At 38.2% G+C, this 21957-nt stretch overlaps 1 protein-coding gene across 1 annotated transcript; it reads right to left on the reverse strand.

Moving 5' to 3' along the window:
• Positions 1–4949: 4949 nt before the first annotated feature.
• ZNF215 (zinc finger protein 215) lies at positions 4950–20042 on the reverse strand. Its single transcript, XM_079787558.1, has 6 exons — positions 19922–20042; positions 14242–14822; positions 10520–10554; positions 8625–8757; positions 8204–8299; positions 4950–6123 (listed from the first exon to the last, which is right to left on the reverse strand). Exons 2-6 carry the CDS (start codon positions 14630–14632, stop codon positions 5249–5251), a joined length of 1530 nt encoding a protein of 509 aa, XP_079643684.1. The 5' UTR covers positions 14633–14822; positions 19922–20042; the 3' UTR covers positions 4950–5248.
• Positions 20043–21957: the final 1915 nt, after the last annotated feature.

Genomic DNA, 21957 nt, shown 5'->3' on the forward strand with positions numbered 1-21957 from the left:
TGTTGTTCTTATTTTTTGGACTGCACCTAAAACACAGATCTCCACATACTACAATTAATACAGTTGTCTTCCACCAAACATTAAAATTAATTGGCAAATGAATCAGAATGTTAACAGTCTGAGAGTTTCCTGGTGAGCAGTGAAAGGCACAGTGGCTGAAGTATTTTAAGAACTTGTTGGCCCTTTATCTTTTACTAGAGGCCTGGTGCACAAAATTTGTGCACGGGTACAGTCCCTAGGCCTGGCCTGCGATCAGGGTTATCTTCCCCGGCTTATGGCAGCCAGCTCCACCCACCACCGCCACCCACCCCCAGTTCCCCATTCCCCATGGGGGATTGGAGCCTGCCGGCCAGGGAGAGGAACTGATAAGTTGGTCAGCAGGCCCCATACAGGTGATCAGGGCCTGAGGGCTGTGGGCAGCTCCTGCATTGAGCGTCTACCCCCTGGTGGTCAGTGCGCATCATAGCAACCGTTTGTTCTGCTTTTGATCAATCTGCATATTACATAGGATTGATGGTATAGAATTAGGATAATTATTTGACCTCTCTTAGCTGTAAATTAAAGGGCTTTAAATAATAGGAGTCCTAACTAAAGTCCCTCTATCCTTTATCTCTAAAAAACTGCCTGCCACACAATAAAGTATTAATTTTCACAGCATGATGATTCTGGGAAATCTTTTCAAAAGTCCAAGGTCATTCTACTTTCAAAATCACTTCAAGAAAGGTCCTATTAAGCACATTCAATATCCAGAGAAATTCTGTCTCCAAAAGGTTCACAATTAGCCACATGACACCAAGCTTAGAGGCTCAGCAGGAAAATCTCACCACATCTTCGCCACCAAGTGGCGTTTTTCATGGTGCTGGAGACTAGAGGTCATTGTACACTTCCAACATTAATCGAAGAGAAGCCCTAAAGCTAGAACAGTTACCCAGGTTTACTGGGAGACTGTGCATTACCTGCTACCCAATGGCAGAACCCTACTGCACTGGCAATGGAGGCCTCAGCCCTGGCCTCTCTACCTGCCTCCTACACTCCACTTCCTGTTGCTAGGCCAACCCCACCCTGCCGTGTGGAGGTGTTTTCCAGCTGGTCTGAGCTCCTGAGGTTACCTGGTGTAGGAGTTCCCTAGGGGTGGACTCTAGTTTTGTTGGTGCAATGGCTGGCTTTTGAGCCCTCCAGCCTGCCCTGCCCTCTGACTGAAGGGACTGCAGTGGGTGAGCAGAGTGTTAGATTGATTTGTGATAATAGGCTGAAGCTACGAATTGTAGACACACATCCTGGAGATCTCCTAGGTGATCTCTTCAGACTACGAAAGGGACTGCCATTAGACTCTCTTCCTCTCTAGCTTTCTCACCCATCTGCCCTTACCTGAGAGAGGCGCATGGAAAAGGAGTCTGGTGGACAGGGAGCCCCTCACAGCCAGGGCTTAGGTTAATAGGCGGCTTTTCTCCATTCCCAAATGCAGTTTCTTAATCATCTTGGATATATTGCCCAGATGCTGGAGGCTTAAAGTTTGCCAAATCTGGTCTCTGGAATCCTGTGCCTCCACATCATTTGTTTAGTACCTGTCACCTTGTGCAATGTTTAGATATTAGTTCCTTGAGTGTCTCCAGCTTCTAGCGCAGTGTTGACATACTGTAAATGTTTAAGGGATGGATGTTGAAAAGACAGTATCATCATAGCTTCACACATCCTAAAATGATTCCAAATACACTGAGAATTTTTTTTTAGAACTTTTGAGTTTATAGCAAAGAATCCATTAAAATGTTTATAGCTGTCCCATTCAGAAATATATTCAGTTGCATTTATATGAAAACTGATTCACAGGGGAGAAATCTGACTGAAAAATCCCCTTTTTATTTGTTTTTATAAAAATATATTTTATTGATTTTTTTTTCAGAGAGGAAGAGAGAGGGATAGTTAGAAACATCGATGAGAGAGAAACATCGATCAGCTGCCTCTTGCACACCCCCTACTGGGGATGTGCCTACAACCAAGGTACATGCCCTTGACCGGAATCGAACCTGGGACCCTTGAGTCCGCAGGCCGACGCTCTATCCACTGAGCCAAACCGGTTTTGGCTCCCCTTCCTCTTTAAACTATAGAACTCTATTTTAATAATTACTGTGTTCATAATGAAACTGACAATAAAACTTGAAAACAGCATCAAGCAAGTCATGTACATTCTGTAGGTAGTCCTCATGTCAGCTTTCTCTCTCCACTTACGTATTATCCACTAAATAGGGAACATCAATTATTTTGGAATACAAGAACCAAATAGTAGCTGATGCAAACTATTGATTTAGATTTTCATTGATTCCAAAAAGCTATATATTTTCACTCAGAAGTCAAACCACTGAGATGCTACCATTTTCCACCCATGAAGATGTAAAGAAAATTCTTATGCTTGGAAGCTTAATATTCTGATAGCCTCTTCCCTCAACCATTCTATCTCCTCTCCTTTTCTTATTACACGGTTTCCTCCAGGATGTGCATATATTAGTATCAAATATCTTTGGTTTTACCTTCCAGCGGGAAAAAGCTCCCTTTTGCTTTCCTGTTGTCTCCCAATAGGGCACATACCAATCAGTACTTACCTTAGACTGTCAGGCAACCAGTGAATATACCCTTAGTTTTGGCTAGGTTGTGTTGTTTATGAAATAATTGCTTTGGTCAGGTTAGTATCTGTTATATGTAGTAAGACTGCATTCACATGCATAAACACAGACACTCATACATATCCAGATTTTTCAGAGTATTTATTACCACAGGATTTTTGAATAAAAATTTCCATAGTTTGAATTTATCTTTGAATAGGTCTACAAGAGTTGTTACCTTTCTTTTCTAGTTCAAGGGTAGGAAAAGTAGAGATAAGACTCCCTTTGAAAAAAAAATTTCAAACCATTTCACAATTGAAAATATATTAACCTAAATGGTGGGGGTAGGATGGAATCTATTCCCATTTAAAAGTGTTTGCTATATCTATGATAAATTCTGGTGCTGAGATTTCTTTTACAGAATCATGTTTGACTCTTAGAAAACCTACTAGTATGCATTATAGGGGAATCCTTCATCCTTAAAACTAGAATTTATTTCATTTGATGCTTTGGAGGGTTGTTAGTTGCTTAGCCAGCCTACTGCTTCTTTGGTAGATTGTAATAATTGATGGCTATGATTTTTGAGCATTTATTAGGAGCCAATCACTGTTAAATCATTAAGCCAATCACTGTTAAATCATTAAACCATACATTTGCATTTAATTTGTAATTCATATACTTAAGAAATAAGTGCTATATTATCTCATTTTAACTGTACAATAAAAATGTGAGCCAGGTATCCCTATTCTCAGATGAAATATTAGAGTCCCAAGTTAAATAACTAGTTATAGGACAAATTATTGGCAATTCCAGGATTAAAATCTAAAAGTCTGATTTGCCATATATCTTAAGCTTCTTTAGATAGATGTAGGTGTTTTATAAGAAGCATTTTCATCAAAAAAATGAAAATCAAAGTAATTTTCTTTTCTCAGCTTTGCTCTTTAGCCACCAAACTCATTGTTATATATACTTAGAGGTATCTCTTACATTTTCTCACTAGAGTGGTACTTACAAAGTAAACTTTATAATCAACTTGTGAAATAATGTTCTCAATGAAATATTTGATTAGAATTTTTTTTATGGTTTAATGTGGGAGGATTCAACATCTCCATAATGGCCTTTTTTATCTAGAAACGAGTGGCCCGGTGCATGAATTCATGCACATTGAAAGGAAATTAATTAGAAGAAATATTTTAATATCGCTATTTGCCCTTTCTCTATAGAAGTGTCAGAGATGAAAGAAAATTAGTAAAATGTAGAGAAAATAATATATAGATAAAAAAACAACATGATATAACAACAAATATTTTCCATGAAATTTTTGCTGTCAGTATCTTCATTTATCATTAATTTTAAAAAATATTCCAGGTATTCTGGAAAATTTGTATCATTTGGACAAACTTTGCCTTTGCTACAACATCGAGTAAATTTTTCATCAGATGGTTTTTCATTGGAGAAATTTAGGGATAGGCAAAATTGACATGTAACAGTCATTCCACCACAACTGTGTTTGATAATCGCATCCTCATTTACCTCATTTTCGTTATGAAGGCAGCTCCTACCAGTATTGGTAGTACTTGTCGAGGACTTTTCTTCAGACATGTAGAAGAAAACACATGCCGCTTTTTTTCGGCTTCAGAGGTACATTGTGCCAATAGTTGTTCTTCAGATATATTTTGTCGACGACATTGCTTTCTTTCAGCCTCAGAGGTACGTTGTGGCAATAGTTGGTCTTCTATTCTGTTCTGTTGACAATTTCAGCTTCAGAATGTCAACAAAAATGTGACATCATTACTCGGTGCCCACAACCACCGTTTGCGGGCTAGGCTAGGCTGTGGGCCGCATTTTGCGCCATGGCAGCGTTGGCTGCGATTTGGTGGGCTGTTGCTCCGGGGTGATGGTGGGGCCTGTGTCCCACTTGAGGACACTTTACTGACCTTTAAATGTTTAGGATAAATGATAGACCTAGGGCTATGGGTATCCTCCAGCCTAGATCCCAAAGAGTACTTTAAAAAAATTCATATCTTAAAAAAATACATGTAGATTAACAACAACACATCCACCTCCTATTGCAGTTGATTACTCTTTTCTAATTGTAGTCCCCACTGAGCACCAGGGGCAGCCAAGGATATAAATTGGGGTGGAGTAATTGGCTGTCACTGTGACCTTTGCCATTACTTCAGAGTTCAGTCCTTAAAATGTCCTTCTATTTTCTCATGATCTCCTGGTTACTTGTGACCTTCATATTAAGAACTGAAAGTTTGAGTTTTATTAAATATCAACTCCAAGGATATTGCTTGGCTTCTCCCTAATATGGACTTCCTCAATAGATTAGGCGAATAGGTCCTATTTATGAACTAGAGAAAGATGATGGTAATGAACATCAGAATAATGATAGACAAACACTTGTATGGTGATATGTTTAATTCCAAACTCTGTGGCTTCATCTGGGAGCCAGGAAAATCTGCCTGAGATTTCTATCCAATAACAGATTTCCTCCAATATTAATTCCGTCATTATCAATTAAAGAATAATCTCTGACAAACACTTTCTTTTTTCCATTTGCATTTTCATAGGATTCCTTCCAGCATAAGTTCATGGATGTTGAATGAGTTCTGTACTCTGACTGAAGGTAATATTACATTTACTTGTTATAGGACTTCTCTTTGAGTATGAAGTTTTTGGTGTTTAATAAGGTTTGAATTCCTGTTGAAGGTTTTCTCACATTTGTTACATTTAAATGGTTTCTCTCCGGAATGAATCATTTGATGTCGAATAAGTGAGGAGCTCCGGCTGAAGGATTTTCCACAGTTAACACATTCGTAAGTATTATCTCTAGGATGGAGACTTGGGCTTTTATTACTGTCTTCACTCTTACTGAAGACTGTTTCACATTTATTTCCTTTGTAGGCCTTTACTTCTGGATGACGTCTTTGATGCTTACTAAGGTTTGTTCGTCGGTTGAAGGATCTCCCACATTTACTACATTTATAGGGTTTCTCTCCTGTGTGAATGATCTGATGTCGAACAAGGGATGAACTCCGGCTGAAGGCTTTCCCACACTGAAAACATTCATAGCAATTCACTGTGGTATGACTTTTTGGGTGTTGAATATCTGTACTCAGGCTCAAGGCATTCCCACATTCATTATATTCTGAATGTTGCTTCCCTACTAAGTCAAAATTAAACTTGAAATTAGTTTTAAACTTATCGCACTTCGGGGACCCCTTCCTCATAGGAACTTCTTGTTGACTATCAAAAACTGAGTTAACTGACTTAACATCAAAGCTTTTCTTATTTTCACTACATTCAAAGTCTCCCTCCTCACTATCGACTACCTTATGAATGAAAGCTTCTTGTGGCAAATTTATGTCCCAGTTCCTATATAACCATTCATCACTTTTCCAGGCATCTAGAGAAGGAAGTCTACTTTGGGTCAATGTTGTCATTATCACTCCATGGGATGCTTCTGCTCCAGAAATTCTCTTTGAAACTGAATCCTGATTTTCTGAAATTACTTGTGTGTCTGAAAAGAAATAAAAATTCCACAAACTAGAAGAAGAAAAATTGCTTATTTAGGAAAGGAAGGCTAAACCATATAAGGGGATATGCATGTTTTATGCATCTTAAACATAGAATAAAATGTGAAGTGAGGCTAGAAAAGGAGAATTACAGGATAAATGAGATAAAAATATTAAAAAGAAGGTTTAGAGATCAACAAGGCATAAAATGGAAGAAAGAGCATTTTATAGAAATGGGATCCAAAAGATAACCGAGGGAGAAGATATTGAAAGGAAGAAATGGAGTAATTTGCCTATCGAATTAATAAAGATTTCAGGTAAAAAAATACCTAGTGTTTGCCAGGATGATAAAACAAAACAGAAACAGACTCGTAGAGACAGAGAACAAACTGATGGTTGCCAAATGGAAGGGGAGTTGGGGGACTGGGTGAAAAAGGTAAAGGAAGCAAGAAGTACAATAAGTAGTTACAAAATAGTCACAAGGTTATAAAGTAAAGCACAGGGAATATAGTCAAATCTTACTGTAATAATTATGTATGGTGCCAGGTGGGTACTAGACATATTAGGGCAGTGGTTCTCAACCTTCCTAATGCCGAGACCCTTTAATATAGTTCCTCATGTTGTGGTGACCCCCAACCATAAAATTATTTTCGTTGCTACTTCATAACTGTAATTTTATTACTGTTATGAATCGTAATGTAAATATCTGTGTTTTCCGATGGTCTTAGGCGACCCTGCTGGCGGTTCTCAACCTGTGGGTCGTGACCCACAGGTTGAGAACCACTGCTGTAGAGCCTAAGACCAACGGAAAACACAGATATTTACATTACGATTCATTAACAGTAATAAAATTACAGTTATGAAGTAGCAACGAAAATAATTTTATGGTTGGGGGTCACCACAACATGAGGAACTATATTAAAGGGTCTCGGCATTAGGAAGGTTGAGAACCACTGTATTAGTGTATCAATTCTTAAATTATATAAATGTCTAATCACTATGCTGTACACCTGAAACTAATATAAAATAATATTGATGTGAATAAAATGCACCTTTGAACGTCTCCCTAAATATACACACACACACACAATACACACACAAACACACACCACTTCTTTGGTGCTGAAGTTCCTCTTCTAATAAGGTATACTATAGAAGTCATCACATAAACCTGAAAAATTGGCAATAACCTAAATGTCCAATAATTGTGGTGGGAGGGAGGAATGGTTGAATATACTGATACATGTATGTGATGGTATGTTATATGTGAATTAGAAACCAATTTTCGTATTTAGTGAAATAGGCAATTGTGCATGATATCATATTAGGATATCATATTATTATATTACTGATAACCCCAATTTTGGAAAAAAGAAATTGTCACAAGCCACAGAAATACATTATCATAAACAAAGAAAATGGCTTAAGAAAAAAAAATACACAAATGTTAATACTACATAACTCTGGTTAGTGATGTAATGAGGTGAGTTATATCCCTCATTATAAAAAGTATATTCTATACTTTCTAAAATATATATTAAGCCCACAATATTTTAAAATAAAATGTTAATAAGAATAAATTATGATGAGGGTAGGGACTTAAGGCACAAGTTAATGATTTATATAGTTAAATAAGGGGGAAAATTGAAGAATATTGAAGCTACTCTAAGATAAAGCAGAGTTTTCTGTTTTCTTAAAAAATAAAAAAAGAATTTAATGAGATGATGGCTAACATTCATTTATATAGCATTTACCAGGTGTCAGGCACTGCTCTAAGTATGTTACACATATGAATACATTTAATCCTCACAGTAAAGTGGAAGTAGACACTTATTCACTCTCTGTTACAGATTAGGAAACTGGCAGACAGACCACACAGTTTTAAGTTCTAACACATACCACAGTTTTGCTTGTCCACATAAGAAAAAGAATCTGTGAACCAAAAGCAATGATGACTTTTTTTCTTCAAAGTTTAGGTGGTTTTGTCATCACCTCCCCAACTATCGACCAAAGGCTGGGTTGTACAATGTTAAGTTTAGCAAATAGAAGCTTTTTATAAATGCCTCATATCTGCCTCCTTCTTACCAAGTATGGCTGTTCTTGAAATTTTTTGCTCCATTATCCATCCTTTTATCTTACTCTCCAACTTGGGGACCTCAACTGGTTTGGAAAATAGAAGCTCTGTTATGGGAAAAATGAAAACAACACAACAAACAAATATACATGACACTCCAGACCGTTTTATAGGAAAAAGAATTCCATCCCAACATAGTATTCTAAGAGCTTTTGAAGGATTAGGCAGGAATCATCATACACTTGTGTATTTCTAAAACTCTACATCAGAAAGGACTTTCAGCCAGATACAGCAAGAAAATCTGCTGTTGTGCCCAAAGAATATTAGGAAATCTGAACCTAATCCCAAATGCCCTTAATCACTTCAGCAGTCCTATATTTAGTAGATGAAGAGGTTATTAATGAGCAGATTAGGTAAGTACATAGAAGCCACCTTTCCGCAATGAACTGAGGTTCCTATAGTTCTCCAGCATCACATCCCTGTACAGGTTCTTTACAGCAAGGTCCAATTGCCCCCACTCTTCCGCGCTGAATTCCACAACCACATCTTTGAATGTCACTGGTTCCTAAAACATTAAGTTTCTTTTTAATCAAAGATCTCTCCAAAAATATTACTAGAGGAGAAGTAAATTTGAAAAGAATACGGGAGGTAGCCAGAATATACAAGAAATTGATAGGTCAATGTTTGGAATTCTAAAGGATGAAAATCATGTTATATTACGGGCCTATCAACTTGGAACTCTGTGAGGGCCGAAAAAGGAAAATTCGATTAGCTTACGTTTTGCTTCAGGAGAAAAAAACAGTTGGGATAACTATGGAACAAAAATTATTATAGAGTATAAATAATTTACATAAAAGGAATTCAGAGCACAAAGAGTTGAAGGTAGATTTGAGGGACATGTGTAATGAAGATGTAGGCTTCAATAGCAGAAGAGGTAGGGCATTTTCTCCAACTGAGAAACGCAGCCTGCTAACCTCAGTTCTCACAGCCTAATGTTAGCTTGTCGGACAGGCCTTTCCTGATTACCCAAAGTAGCCATTCTCTTAATCAGTCTCCACTGCATTATATTTCTTTTCTTTGTAACTATTTTTCCTGTCTGCAATTATCCTTTTAAAAAATAGGTTTTTATTGATTTTAGAGAGAGGAAGGGAGGAGAGTGGGGAGAGAGAGAGACATCAAAATGAGAGAGAAACATGGGTCGGCCACTTCTTGTATGTACCCAGACAGGGGAACCAACCGGCGACTTGGGTATGTGCCCTGACAGATGCTCAACCAACTAAGCCACACCAGCTAGGGCTGCAATTAGCTTATTTGCTTGTGTCTGCCTGTCTGCTTTGACTATAATCTCCACAAAGCCAGGGTTTTGTTACATTTACTGTCATAAAAAAGTGTGGCATATTAGGCACTGCGTAAACATTTCTTCTTTTTTCTTTAAAGATTTTTTTTATTGACTTTTAGAGAAAAAAAGGGAGAGAGTGAAACATCAATTGCCTGCCGGGGATCGAGCCCACAACCCAGGCATGTGCCCTGCCTTGGAACCAAACTGGCAACCTTTTGGCGCATGGGATGACATCCAAGCAACTGAGCCACACTGGCCAGGGCTGCATTAAACCTTTCTTAAAAGGGCCCTCTTACCATCAACAGTTGTCGAATTTCAACCTTATCATTGAGGGCACCTTCAGTCACACCAAAATACACAAATCCTTTCCCTTCCCCTACTTCAGAGCCTGTCTTTGTGAATAAGTCGTCTACATTCGTTTTGCTTACTTCCTCACCTTCTCTGCAACCTGGCTTTTATTCTCATGCATGTTAGTAGCTCCATGATGATAACTGAACAGACACTAAGACACTACCCAGGCTGGATTTTCCTAAACTCTAAGGGATTTCTTCTTGAAATATTCTCATCTTGTGCTTTCAGTGACAACATTTTCCTGGTTTTTCTCTACTATTTTGTTTATTTCATTTCAGTATCCTTTGAGGTTTCTTCTCCTGAAGATTAGTGACATTGGCTCCCTTCACTTTTAATTCTGAACATTCTCTGGATGGGCTCTATTTTAATAGCTTCAATTATTGTTTAAGGTTTTGAAGAAATAAATGCACAGAGAACATATAAAGATTTTATTTTTCAAAAAGTGTATCACCAACTAAAATAGGTCCAATGTCCTGAGGGAGAACAAGTCTTGTGTCATTCGATATAACTATGTGTGACAAAAGTTCAAAGGTCAAGAAAGAAAAATCAGCTCATCTCAGTAAAGAGTGGAATCCTAATTCACCTGGGATTTGCCTGTTAGTGAGTCTGCTTCCATTATCTCCTTCTTGATACTCACCTTCTGGAGAAGGGCAGAATCCTTGCAGGGTATATCTGAAGAAGATGAAGAAAAACATTAGGGAGACAAGCTATGTTTTGGAGAAAAGTTTAATGATTACAGCAGTGATTAGAACATGCTATCCATAGGAATCGACTTTAAAGAACTCTAAAAAATAATGATGCAAAGCTCTATGACCAATCAGAATCTCCAAGGGTGGGGCCTAGATCTTATATTTTTAAAAAGCTCTAAATGTGATTCTGAAATTCCACCAGGGATTGAGAACTTCTGGATCAAAGGGAAAAGAGCCAAAATAATACCTTGAGGCCTCATTTGTGGTTATAGCAGATCCCAAAAAATAACTTTAACCTTGTCAAAACTAAATCCTACCTAAGACTTAGCCACCATAGGCTGTAATTCTACTGGGAGCTAAGAATACAGGGTGGGACAAAAGTATTTTTACAGCTGTATGAGAAACAGAGTTTATTCTTGCACTATTTATTAATAATTGTATATTTTCCATACAAACAACTGTAAATATACTTTTGCCCCACCCTGTATTTTATCCTACCAATCCCTTCCTCAAATACATTGGTGAGACTTCTACTCAAGGGTTCTTTACCTCTAAGCTGCTCTGTGTATACCATATATAGACTTAGGCAGTCTGGTCACCCTGAACTATTGGACTCTTTTAAGTATATAAATACCTCGGTGGCAACCAACTCTCCTCCAGTACATTAGTGAGAAGTATACCCAAGAGCCACTTTCCCAAAGTTTCTCCAAGATTTATTAGTTATAGCAATGATCCTTAAATGCCAGACTATAAACCAATACTAGCCTGTGAAGAAGTTTTCATTGATTCAGGGTAAAATAAGAAGAAATACAAACAAGGTAGGAAATATTTTGAGACCCTTTTGTAAATAAAGGCAGAATTTGGGGGGAAAAGTCAAATTTCTCAGCAATATACTATTTGAATGCTGCCTAAAGGTTACTCTGTTAACTTTAGAACACTTTGTGAAACCTCAGTCAGCTCAATCCCTTTCATTTCTAGGACAGTCAATACAACAGTGTTTATTTTTGTCATTCTTAGATATACACAAGGTATCTCAAGAGGTACAAAAACCTCCAATCGGCTACTCCTTTATTGCTCTCACTGAGTACTGATTCCGTCCCTTAATTTTTTCCCCTACTGACCTCCTTCTTGAACCTTTATAAGTGTGTTCACAGAAACTCTCATTCCAGGCAAAGAAAAATTCATATGCATTTCAAGCTCTTTATATAATATTCCTTCCCCTTCTAATCTAAAATGGATCCTGGCTATCTTCGTCTCTTTTCATCCTCCAGTACCACGTACTTGGAAATTTTGATATATTCATACCTCTCTATTCCCACTTCCTCATACAAAAACTTTTCCTTAGCAGTTCATGCACTCAGCTATGGCCTTCTTGATGCTGTAATATACTAAGCAATTGCTCTTTCACTTATTCAACACATATTTATTGAGTGTCTCCTATGTATGGGACACTCGGAGCGCTCAGAGAGCCTATCATCTATTGTGAATGAAAGACATTAAGTAATTGTCTCTAGGCCAATACAAACTCTGGTTATTTAGCTCACATTGTTGCTTTCCACCCTGAATCCTGCCAGTATTATGATAGGTACTTCAACAGTGGCATAGACAACCCAGCCTGAAGTCCCTTGGCATTCTTATTTGTAATAACCATCAGGAATCAAGCTACTTCCTTTTTCATACTTGGGTTCTTATAACTTAAAACTGTCCTATTATGAGAACAACTTTGAATACATCAATCCCTAACATATTTACCTATCCTTTCAATTTTCACTTTCTTGTTTCTTAGTATATCTTCCAACTTTTATCAAGGTCCCACCACAGTACATTGATTATTTAATTTTCTCTAAGTCTATCACCTCTTGAGAAGTCACTTTCTTCTCTATGCTTTAATTTCATGGTAAATCACTTCAGCACTCTTTTTAGATTCCTCAAATTAGGAATTTTTAAACTGTGCATTTTTAAACTTTGTTCTTTATCAAGGCTATTTTGGTTATGTGGGGTTTTTGTGTGTTGTTGTGTGTTTTGTTTTGTAATTCCGTTTGAATTTTAGGATCAGCTTTTCCATTTCTGCAAAAAAAATGTTGCTGGAATTTTGATATAAATTTCATTTGAATCTGTAGATTGCCTTGTTTCATTTTCGTATTGATCATTGCTAGTATATAGAAATACAATGGATTTTTGTACGTTAGTCTCGGGTCTTCAAACTTTTTTTTAAACATCTTTTTTAATGTTTTTATTGATTTCAGAAAGGAGAGGGAGAGAGAGATAGAAACACCAATGATGTTTCTATCAAGGGGAATCATTGAATGGCTGCCTCCTGCATGCCCTCCCACTGGGGACTGAGCCTGCAATCCAGGCATGTGCCCTAACAGGGCATTGAACCCTGACCTCCTGGTTCATGGGTTGATGCTCAACCACGGAACCACACTGGTTGGGCTTGTGTCTTGAAACTTTGATCAGGTAGTCCACTAGTCGGCAAACTCATTAGTCAACAGAGCCAAATATCAACAGTACAACGATTGAAATTTCTTTTGAGAGCCAAATTTTTTAAACTTAAACTATATAGGTAGGTACATTGTTAACTTAATTCGGGTACTCCTAAGCTGGCCTTTGCTAAAAACTCAAGGGGCCAAAGAGCCACATGTGGCTTGCGAGCCACAGTTTGCCGACCACTGAGGTAGTCAGTAAATCCTTTAGGTTCAAACTCCTGTTTTTCCAATGCTCCGTTCATTCTGTAGCACCTGACCTAGTCTTTTGACCAGTTTTTGTTTTTGTTTTTTTCAGAGCCCTCAGGTCTATCCTTTACATAAGCAGTTGGAAAAAACCTTTTCTGCAAAGATCCAGATAAAAATATTTTAGGTTTGCTGCTATACAGTCTCTGCTATAACTAATCAACCCTGGTCATAGCATGAAAGCAACTGCAGACAAAATATAAATAAATGGGTGTGTCTGTGTTCCAATCAAACTATTTCCAAAAATATTTTGCCTTTGGGTCATAGTTTGCCAACCTCCACTCAACACTGATACCAACATATTTTTAAAACGCACACCAAATGGTTGCACTCCCCTACCTAACCTGTGAGATCTCATTCTATTTCTATTGCCTACAGAATAAAATCCATGTTTCGTGATATGGTCAAGTTCTTCATGATCTGGCCCTAGACACCTTCTAGCTTCAAAAAGGATAATTTTTCTTCCTATGGAAAGGGTCGATTATTTTTTAAAGGTTTTTCTTTCTTTTTAATTGAGGCATTATTGACATATAACATTGCATTAGTTTCAGGTGTACAACATGATGATTCAATATTGGTATACAGTATATTGTGAAATGATCACAATAAGTCTAGTTAACATCTGTCATTATATAGTTACTAATTTTTTTTCCTGTGATAAGAACTTTTAAGACCTACTTTCTTAGAAACTTTCAAATATGCACTACAGTACTGTTAACTATGTCACCATGCCATACATTACATCCCCATGGCTTATTTATTTTATAACTGGAAGTGTGTACCTTTTGACCCCCTTCACTCATTTTGCCCACTCCTTACTGCCTGCCTCTGGCAACCACTACTCTGTTCTCTGAATCTATGAGCTCAGTAATTTTGTTTTTGTTTTCAGATTTCAGAGAAGAGTCAACTATTCTACATCCAGTTTTCTATATTCTCACCTTTGTCTTCAATTACATCTTCTATGAGGGACACCACTTCTTTGCTGTTCTTTGGATGATGTAAATTCACCCAAGTCCTCACCTCTTCAGGGAGAATTGTCAGGAATTGTTCCAGCACCAACAGTTCTAGGATCTGCTTCTTAGTATGAACCTCTGGTCTCAGCCACTGAAGACAGAGCTCCCAGAGCTGGCTCAGGGCTTCATGAGGCCCAGACACTTCCAAGTACTGGAAATGTCTGAACTTTTGACGAGAGGCCTCAGAGTCATAGGTCTCCCTGACCGGGGTGGTTTCCTGCTGCCAAGACACATTTCCTCTCAGGTCCTCACATTGTTCATCCAGAGTCAGGTTTTGAGGTTTTGAGATAGCCATCAACTTGTTCAGGGGCTGCATCTTCCTAGACAGAAGTCCCACTTTGCTTGAATTTATCTTACCAGAGGAGTCCTGTAATTCTTAGGCTTGGGCTAAGTACCTATATACTATATATATGTGGTGTGATTTGAGCCAAGTTATATCTCACAAGAAAATTTCCAGGAATTCCAGGAGTTTCAGATATAAAGCCAACATTCAGGTACCTGAGAGACTGAAAAAAAGATACAGATATGACCTCTAGATAGTGAACATATTAGCATAGTGTTAAAAGATAAAATAGTACAAATAATATTCTTAAAATTACTTAAGCAAATAAATATAATAGATTCTCTTTCATTCTTATTTTTGTTCTTTATAACAGGAAATATGCTATGCCATCCCCCCAATTAACTCAAAAAGACAAAGAAACAGAGATAGAGATCACACAAACAAGTGATAAATGAAATATTCCTTTGATTAAAACAAACTTCATAATTTAACTCCAGTGTCTTCTGTACCAGGTAACAACTCTATTTTGCTTTATAACTAAGCAAAACAAATCTTCAGGCAGGAGATTAAGGTTTAATACTGGAGATGCCTAAAAAACTTCTTAAGTTCCCATTAAAATACCAATAAAGTCATATAAAATGAGTAAAATTGGCACTACCACTAGAAATTAAAGTAAGAAACCAATTATTTAAAAATACAAGAATAAATATTCATGAGCTATTTTATTGTTAGGGATTTTTAAAAAAGTGATTCCCCAAACTACAATAATTAATTTTTTTTATTTGTTAGAACTCACTAGGGGCCAGTCTGCAATGTCCACCACGGAGGTCTTAGGCTCAACTAAGCAGACCACAAGATTACCATGGTCACATTTGACTATTAGACAGAAAACACAGATTGTTAGCAGAGTGAGTAACTGGCATTCTTCTTCAGTGGGAGTCCTCACAAAATATAGCTCAAGTCAAGAGACCCACCTAGGTTGTGCAGAAAGCATCTTGATTGAAAAGCCTATCTGCAGGAGCCAATATTTCTTCTAAAATCTCAGAGCACAGCACCCAGGGTTCCCCAAAGAGCTTGGCCAACTACAACAGTCATCATGTCCAGGGAAGTTCAGATGTAGCTTTCTGTCCAATTTATAATACTGCTAGTCTGGATGCAATCTACCATTCAAAGGCATTTTTTTTTACTATACACCTCTAGGCCAGTGGTTTTCAGGGGTGATTTTGCCACCAAGGCAATGTCTAGAGACAGTTTGGTTGTTACGACTGGGAGTTATTATTACTGGCACCTAGTGGGAGTAGCTACTAAACACCCTACAATAGACAGCCCTCTAACATAAAAAAATTATCCAGCTCCAAATATCAATATTTTCAAGATTAAGAAACTCTGGCATAGGCAATAGATAGTGACTAGGAATACATACTTGGGAGTCTACCTGATATGAGGTTAAATCTCAGCTGAAGTTACCATATGGTTGAAACTGAACAAGTTATTTAACAAAAGCTTGCATTCTCTCATCTGCAACAGGGCTATAACAATACCTATCTGATTAAATTATAAAGATTAAAAGAACACTCATCTCACTTCTTGGCAGATAGTAAGCACTCAATATGCACCTTGTTGAGAATTTTTATCATAAATGGATGTTGAATTTTGTCAAATGCTTTTTCTGCATCTATTGATATCATCATATGATTTTTTTCTTTCACTTAGCTAATGTGGTATATCACACACCGACTGATTTATCACACTGTGAATATATTGGCAAATCATGTATCTGATAACAGGTTAATATCCAAAATATATAGAAGATTATATAACTCAATAGCAAAAACAAACAATCTAATTTTAAAGATTGTCGGAAGATCTGAATAGCCATTTTTCCAAAGAAGACATACTAGTGGCCAACAGGTACATGAAAAGATGCTCAAAATCACTAATCATCAGGAAAATGCAAATCTAAACCACCATGAAATACCACCTCACACCTATGAGAATGGCTATTATAAAAAAGACAAGAGATAACTAGTGTTAGTGAGAATGTGAAGAAAATAAAACCCTTGTGTACTTTTGGTGGGAATGTAAATTTGTACAGCACTAGGGAAGAGAGTATGGAGATTCCTCAAAAAATAAAAATAAAAACAGAACTACCATATGATTCAGCAATCCCACTTCTGGGTATTTATCTGAAGAAAATGAAAACATTAACTCAAAAAGATATATGCATCCCTATGTTCACTCCAGCACCATTTACAAGAGCCAAGATATGGACACAACCTAAGTGTCCATCAATAAATGAATGGATAAAGAAAATGTGGTGTGTGTATACAAAATGGAATATTATTCAGCCATAAAACAGAATGAAATCTTTCCATTTGTGATAACATGGATGGACCTTGAGGGCATTAAGCTAAGTAAAATAAGTCAGACAGAGAAGACAAATAACTTATGATCTCTCTTATATAACGAACCAAAAACAACAACAACAAACAAACAAACAAAATAAGCCAATAAAAGCTCATAGATTCAGAGAACAGATCGGTGGTTGCCAGAGGAAGTGGGTGGGCAAAGGGAGAAATGAAAGAAGGGGTTCAAAAGTTTTTTAAAGAAGAGCTAGAAGCAAATGGGAAGAATTTATCAATGTTTTACATTGTGTCTTGCTAAAACCATATAGTATCCATTTAAAAAACACTCAACAGATTATCATGTATACATGTTTATGTCTGCCTATTAGTATATTTTACAGATTGGTGAAAACTTTGTGCACAAAAGTTATTTCTCAACTCCTGAGATACAACTTCCAATGGTTAGGAAAGTCCAGGTTCATAGAGAGAAAAAAATCAATCAATAAAAACATATTTTTTTAAAGAAAGAAAATAAAGTTCAAAGTGACAAAGAGGTGTCACTGAGTCCCAGAAAAACAATGAACTTTAGGCCAAAATACTTTTTAAATTAACACAAAGGGAGAAAGAGGAGTGAAAAAGCTCACAGGCAGTATGTTAAAAACAAAACAAAAAAAGGAAACACAAAAATGAAAAATAAAAATAACAAGGACAGTTATTGGAACAATAAGTGTACCGGGTAAAAGTTTAAACTCAACTACATAAATACTCAAGAGACATCAAAAACAAAAGAACTCCAAAGTTGAAAATAAAGGGATGATTAAAAATTTAACAAGCAAATGTAAACAATAAAATATGCATGGATATATTGAATTAAAAGCACAAATGCATTAAAATAGACAAAGAGGAAACTTAATATAATTGAAGGTACAACTCATAGTGAAATTCAACTTGTTAAATGTACCTAAAAATATAAATGAAATATATTTATAGGAAAACCCTCTGAAAAATGAGATGAAATCAACAATGACACATTAGAATGGGCGATTAAGGCAACTTTCTGAGTCCTTAAAAAAACAAAACACCCTAAAATTAATTACTAATGTAGTGCATAGAAATAACATGGTTAGTCTGATATTTAAACCAGATAGAATGCAAGCACTGATGAGAATGTTTACAAAAGCTGCTATTTATTAGGCTGCCAGAAAACTCAATAAATAAAAAGAATATAGAGTGGTACTGACAACATTTATTACCAGAATGAAAACCAGAAAAAACACACTCTCAAATACTATGAAAATTAAATGTTGCTTCTAAAAACCAACTCAAATTAAAAATATTGCACATCATAATCTATAGAGCACAGCTCAAGCTTCACAGTGGGGCAATGGCAAAGCTTTACATACACAGTGTGTCCTCCAAAAACGATAGCTCAATTTTGAAAATGAAATGTATTTTAATAAATACTGCTTTTATAATTATTCAGTGTGTGAATACATTTTTTGGGGGGACATAGTATACAACTGAACCAGAATGAGATGCATTACACATTAAACTCAGTGGAAAAAAACATCAAAATACACTAGAGACTTATAGGTTAAAAATATAAGTTAATATATTACTCAGTATAAACAATTATAGAGCAAGGAGGACAGGTGAAGATGTTCAGGATGATATGCCTGCATTTAGGATACAGAAAAGTTTAGGTGATAGAAGGGCCATGACTTGGAGGAGCTTAAGTGGTCAGTAAGTGATGAATACTGGAATAAAGAAAGTCAAGAAGGGTTAAAGTTTAAACTGAATAGATAGATGCCTTTGAGGTTGAGGGTCGCACTCAGGATGAAGAGTTACCACAGTGAGCCAGTATCACTGGGGAAGGAAGGACTCAATAAGGCGCAGGTGACAGGAATCTGGAGTTCAATTAAATGACCAGGTTGACACAAGTTCAAAGAATTTTACAGCTTCAAGGAATTGAACAGGTGTGTGTTGTAGGAAAAAGACAGTTTGTCTGTCTATGAAGAGGTTGTTAACGGAACAGGTCATATGTAGGGCAGTAGCTTGAGGAGAGCTTTCAGATTAGCTCAGACAAAGAGGGGCAGAAAGCAGTTTGGAAATGAATGTCTTAAATAAGAAAGATGCCTGGAGGGTTTTTTTTCTTCTTCTTTATTGATTGCAGAGAGGAAGGAAGAGGGAGACAGAAACATCCATGATGAGAGAGAATCATGGATCGGCTGCCTCCTGCACGCCCCCTACTGGGGATGGAGCCCGCAACCCAGGTGTGTGCCCTTGGCTGGAATCTGCAGGCCGTCGCTCTATCCACTGAGCCAAACTGGCAGGCAAGAAAGATGCCTGGAGGTTTTCATGTTTTGCGGGAGTGGCTAGGAATGCTTGGGAAAGCAAAGCGAGTTGGAATGAACTTTTCCCATTTTCTTTTCCAGTTGGCCGATCCAATCACAGTTGGTATTTCCACGAGGAATCAATACCAGTCGTTCCAATACCAGCTGACCAAGATATATTCCCCAGGTTGAGCCCCTGGAGGATGCCCCATTACAGATGGGAAGAAGGGGCAGCGGCGAAGCGAAATCTGGCTCAGCAGAGCCTGATCTGGAATCCAGCCGCCTGCTCCCCACCTGACCCTCTTACCTCGGCCCTCCGACCCTCCATCTCGGCCCTCCGACCTTCTATCTCGGCCCTCCGACCCTCCATCTCGGCCCTCCGACCCTCTATCTCGGCCCTCCGACCCTCTATCTCGGCCCTCCGACCTTCTATCTCGGCTCTCTCACGCACTAAATCCTCCCGCAGGCCTCGCCCCCACCCCGTCAGCTCGCGCCATCCACCCGCTTCTCCCGCAGAGAGCCGTGTAGGAACCTGACCACTGGGAACAAACCGAGAAGAGCGCGTTCCGCGTAGACGTCTGCAAGCGGGGCTTCCAATTCCAAGTCCCCGCGTCCTCACCGCCCGCTGACCCGGTGATACCTACGAGCAAGGCTCCCAGCCCGCGCTCCGTCCAGTCACCGCCGGCGTCAGTTCCCCGGAGAGCCGCGTCCTGGCCGGCGAAGGCAGCTGGAGTTGGCAATCACCGCAACCAGGAAGCCCTGGCCACTCCGGGTCTTTAAACGCCGCGGCCTCATCAATGTCACAAATACCAAAGCACGCCGGCCACGCAGTCCTGCGCACGCGCACCAGCCATGGAAGGAGACCCAGAACCCCCCGCGGCCCAGGGGTCTGTGAGGAGGACCAGGCTCCAGAGGGGCGGGATTTTCCTAGTCCCGCCCATTTGTCTAGGCCACGCCTACTCTAAAATTGTGTCCAACCATAGGGTCAGGAAGGGATGGATGCAATCCTTGGAGGGTGGGTGGGAGAATGGAGTGTCAAATTTAAGTCGCTAACCCCATCCCTTACAAGAAAATTAGCTAAAATCTTTCTTACCTTCTCTTAGCACCCCCATGCTCCTCATTTGCTTGGAACCAAAAAAACAGTGACCTAATTTCGACATAATACCGTCTTGCATGTAACATGGTTCAGCATGGTTTTTCTTGATTCAGTTTTGTATCAAGGTAAAAGATCTTGCAGAAGATCATGAGTTCAGGTTTGGCTTATTGAGGATGAGATATGTTGTGACATCCCAGAAGCAATGTCAAATAAACAATTGGCATCTGGATCTCAGGGCTAGACATGTAAAATTAGTGTCATTTCTGGATAGATGGTAATTGATGTCACGAGTGGGGGTGAGACTACAGACAGATAAAAACAGAGAAAATAGTTAAAGGAGAAGGTATTGAGCCTCAGAGGAAGAACTTAAACTAGTCAGTCAGGGAAAGCCTTTTAGGGAGGGAGCTATAAATCTAGGCCGTGAGTTGACCAAGGTATACCAGGATGTGAAACTAAGATATTTTGTTTTGTTGCAACTTCTTCTGTAATCATTACTATGGTAAGTGAATTATAAGTATCATGTCAATCCTCGCCACAATACTATATAATAGAGGTTATTATACCCTAATTTATTGAAACTGAAAGATGGCACAGCTAAGCTTCAAGCTCAGATCACTTCATATTTGTTCCACAGCTACTCACTCAATGCTACAAGAATTAGAGGATTATTGGTAAGATATGACAGAATGGTGAAAAGATGTGTGCCATGAATTGTTTGTGATGGGATTGGCATTTTGAAAATCCTATATAATAAAAGGCTCCTATGCAAATTGTCCTCTTGGGAGTTTGACTGCCCACTATGATGTGTGCTGACCACCAGGGGGCAGCGTGGAATGAAGGAAGGCCCCAGCCAGCAGCTAGCAGCCAGGGAAGGAAGGCCCCGGCTGGCCCTTATTGCTGGCCAGGCCTAGGGACCCTGCCCGTGCATGAATTTTGTGCACCGGGCCTCTAGTCATATATAACTAGCTAGGTATAATAAAAAATTTAACTTGGAAGTATTGTCAGTAAATATGCTCAAACATGGTCTTCAGCCGATTAAGAGTGCATGGAAATGAAAAATGCAATAAAGAGGAGTGTGAATACCAGCCTTCCTTTCATACCTCTGGTAGATATGAAGTTTCTGACCATGTTTTCAAAGGTCCAAGGAAACCCATACATTGCTCTCTAACTGAACAAGGGTCATTTTCAGGTTTCAGTCAACTCACTGAAGGTCCAGCTATTTTTATGGCACAACTTTACACGTTTTCTCTTTAAAAAAAGATATAATTTATTAAGATTTTAATGTCTGTGGCTTTCTCATCAGCAACAATAGAGGCCAGAAGACAGTGAAATATCATCTTTAACATGCTGAAGGAAATAAACTCTTATCAAGCCAGAATTGATGTAATGTTAACTCTAAGTAAGTTGAAAATGCTAAAGCTGTTTATTGTAATCTCTAGAGAACCACTAAAAAAGATATGATTGTCACTATGAAGATAAAGGACTCCAAACCCTTCTGGAACTAGATCCTTAAGATGCATAGACTTGTTTGTTACAAACTCCATTCCCTTCTATCATCATGAAATTCAGCTTCTCTGGTTTATT

Source organism: Cnephaeus nilssonii (genome assembly GCF_951640355.1).
Source record: "Cnephaeus nilssonii genome assembly, chromosome: 13".
In the NCBI taxonomy this organism is placed as follows: Eukaryota; Metazoa; Chordata; class Mammalia; order Chiroptera; family Vespertilionidae; genus Cnephaeus; species Cnephaeus nilssonii.

What these genes read in the sequence shown, in the direction of transcription:
- ZNF215 (XM_079787558.1), bottom strand. Translation starts at nt 14,632, where the DNA reads ATGCAGCCCCTGAACAAGTTGATGGCTATCTCAAAACCTCAAAACCTG. An exon ending in AGATGTAATTGAAGACAAAG is followed by an intron (nt 10,555 to 14,241) that starts GTGAGAATATAG and finishes CATCTTCTTCAG; the next exon opens with ATATACCCTGCAAGGATTCT. An exon ending in CCTCAGTTCATTGCGGAAAG is followed by an intron (nt 8,300 to 8,624) that starts GTGGCTTCTATG and finishes TTCCCATAACAG; the next exon opens with AGCTTCTATTTTCCAAACCA.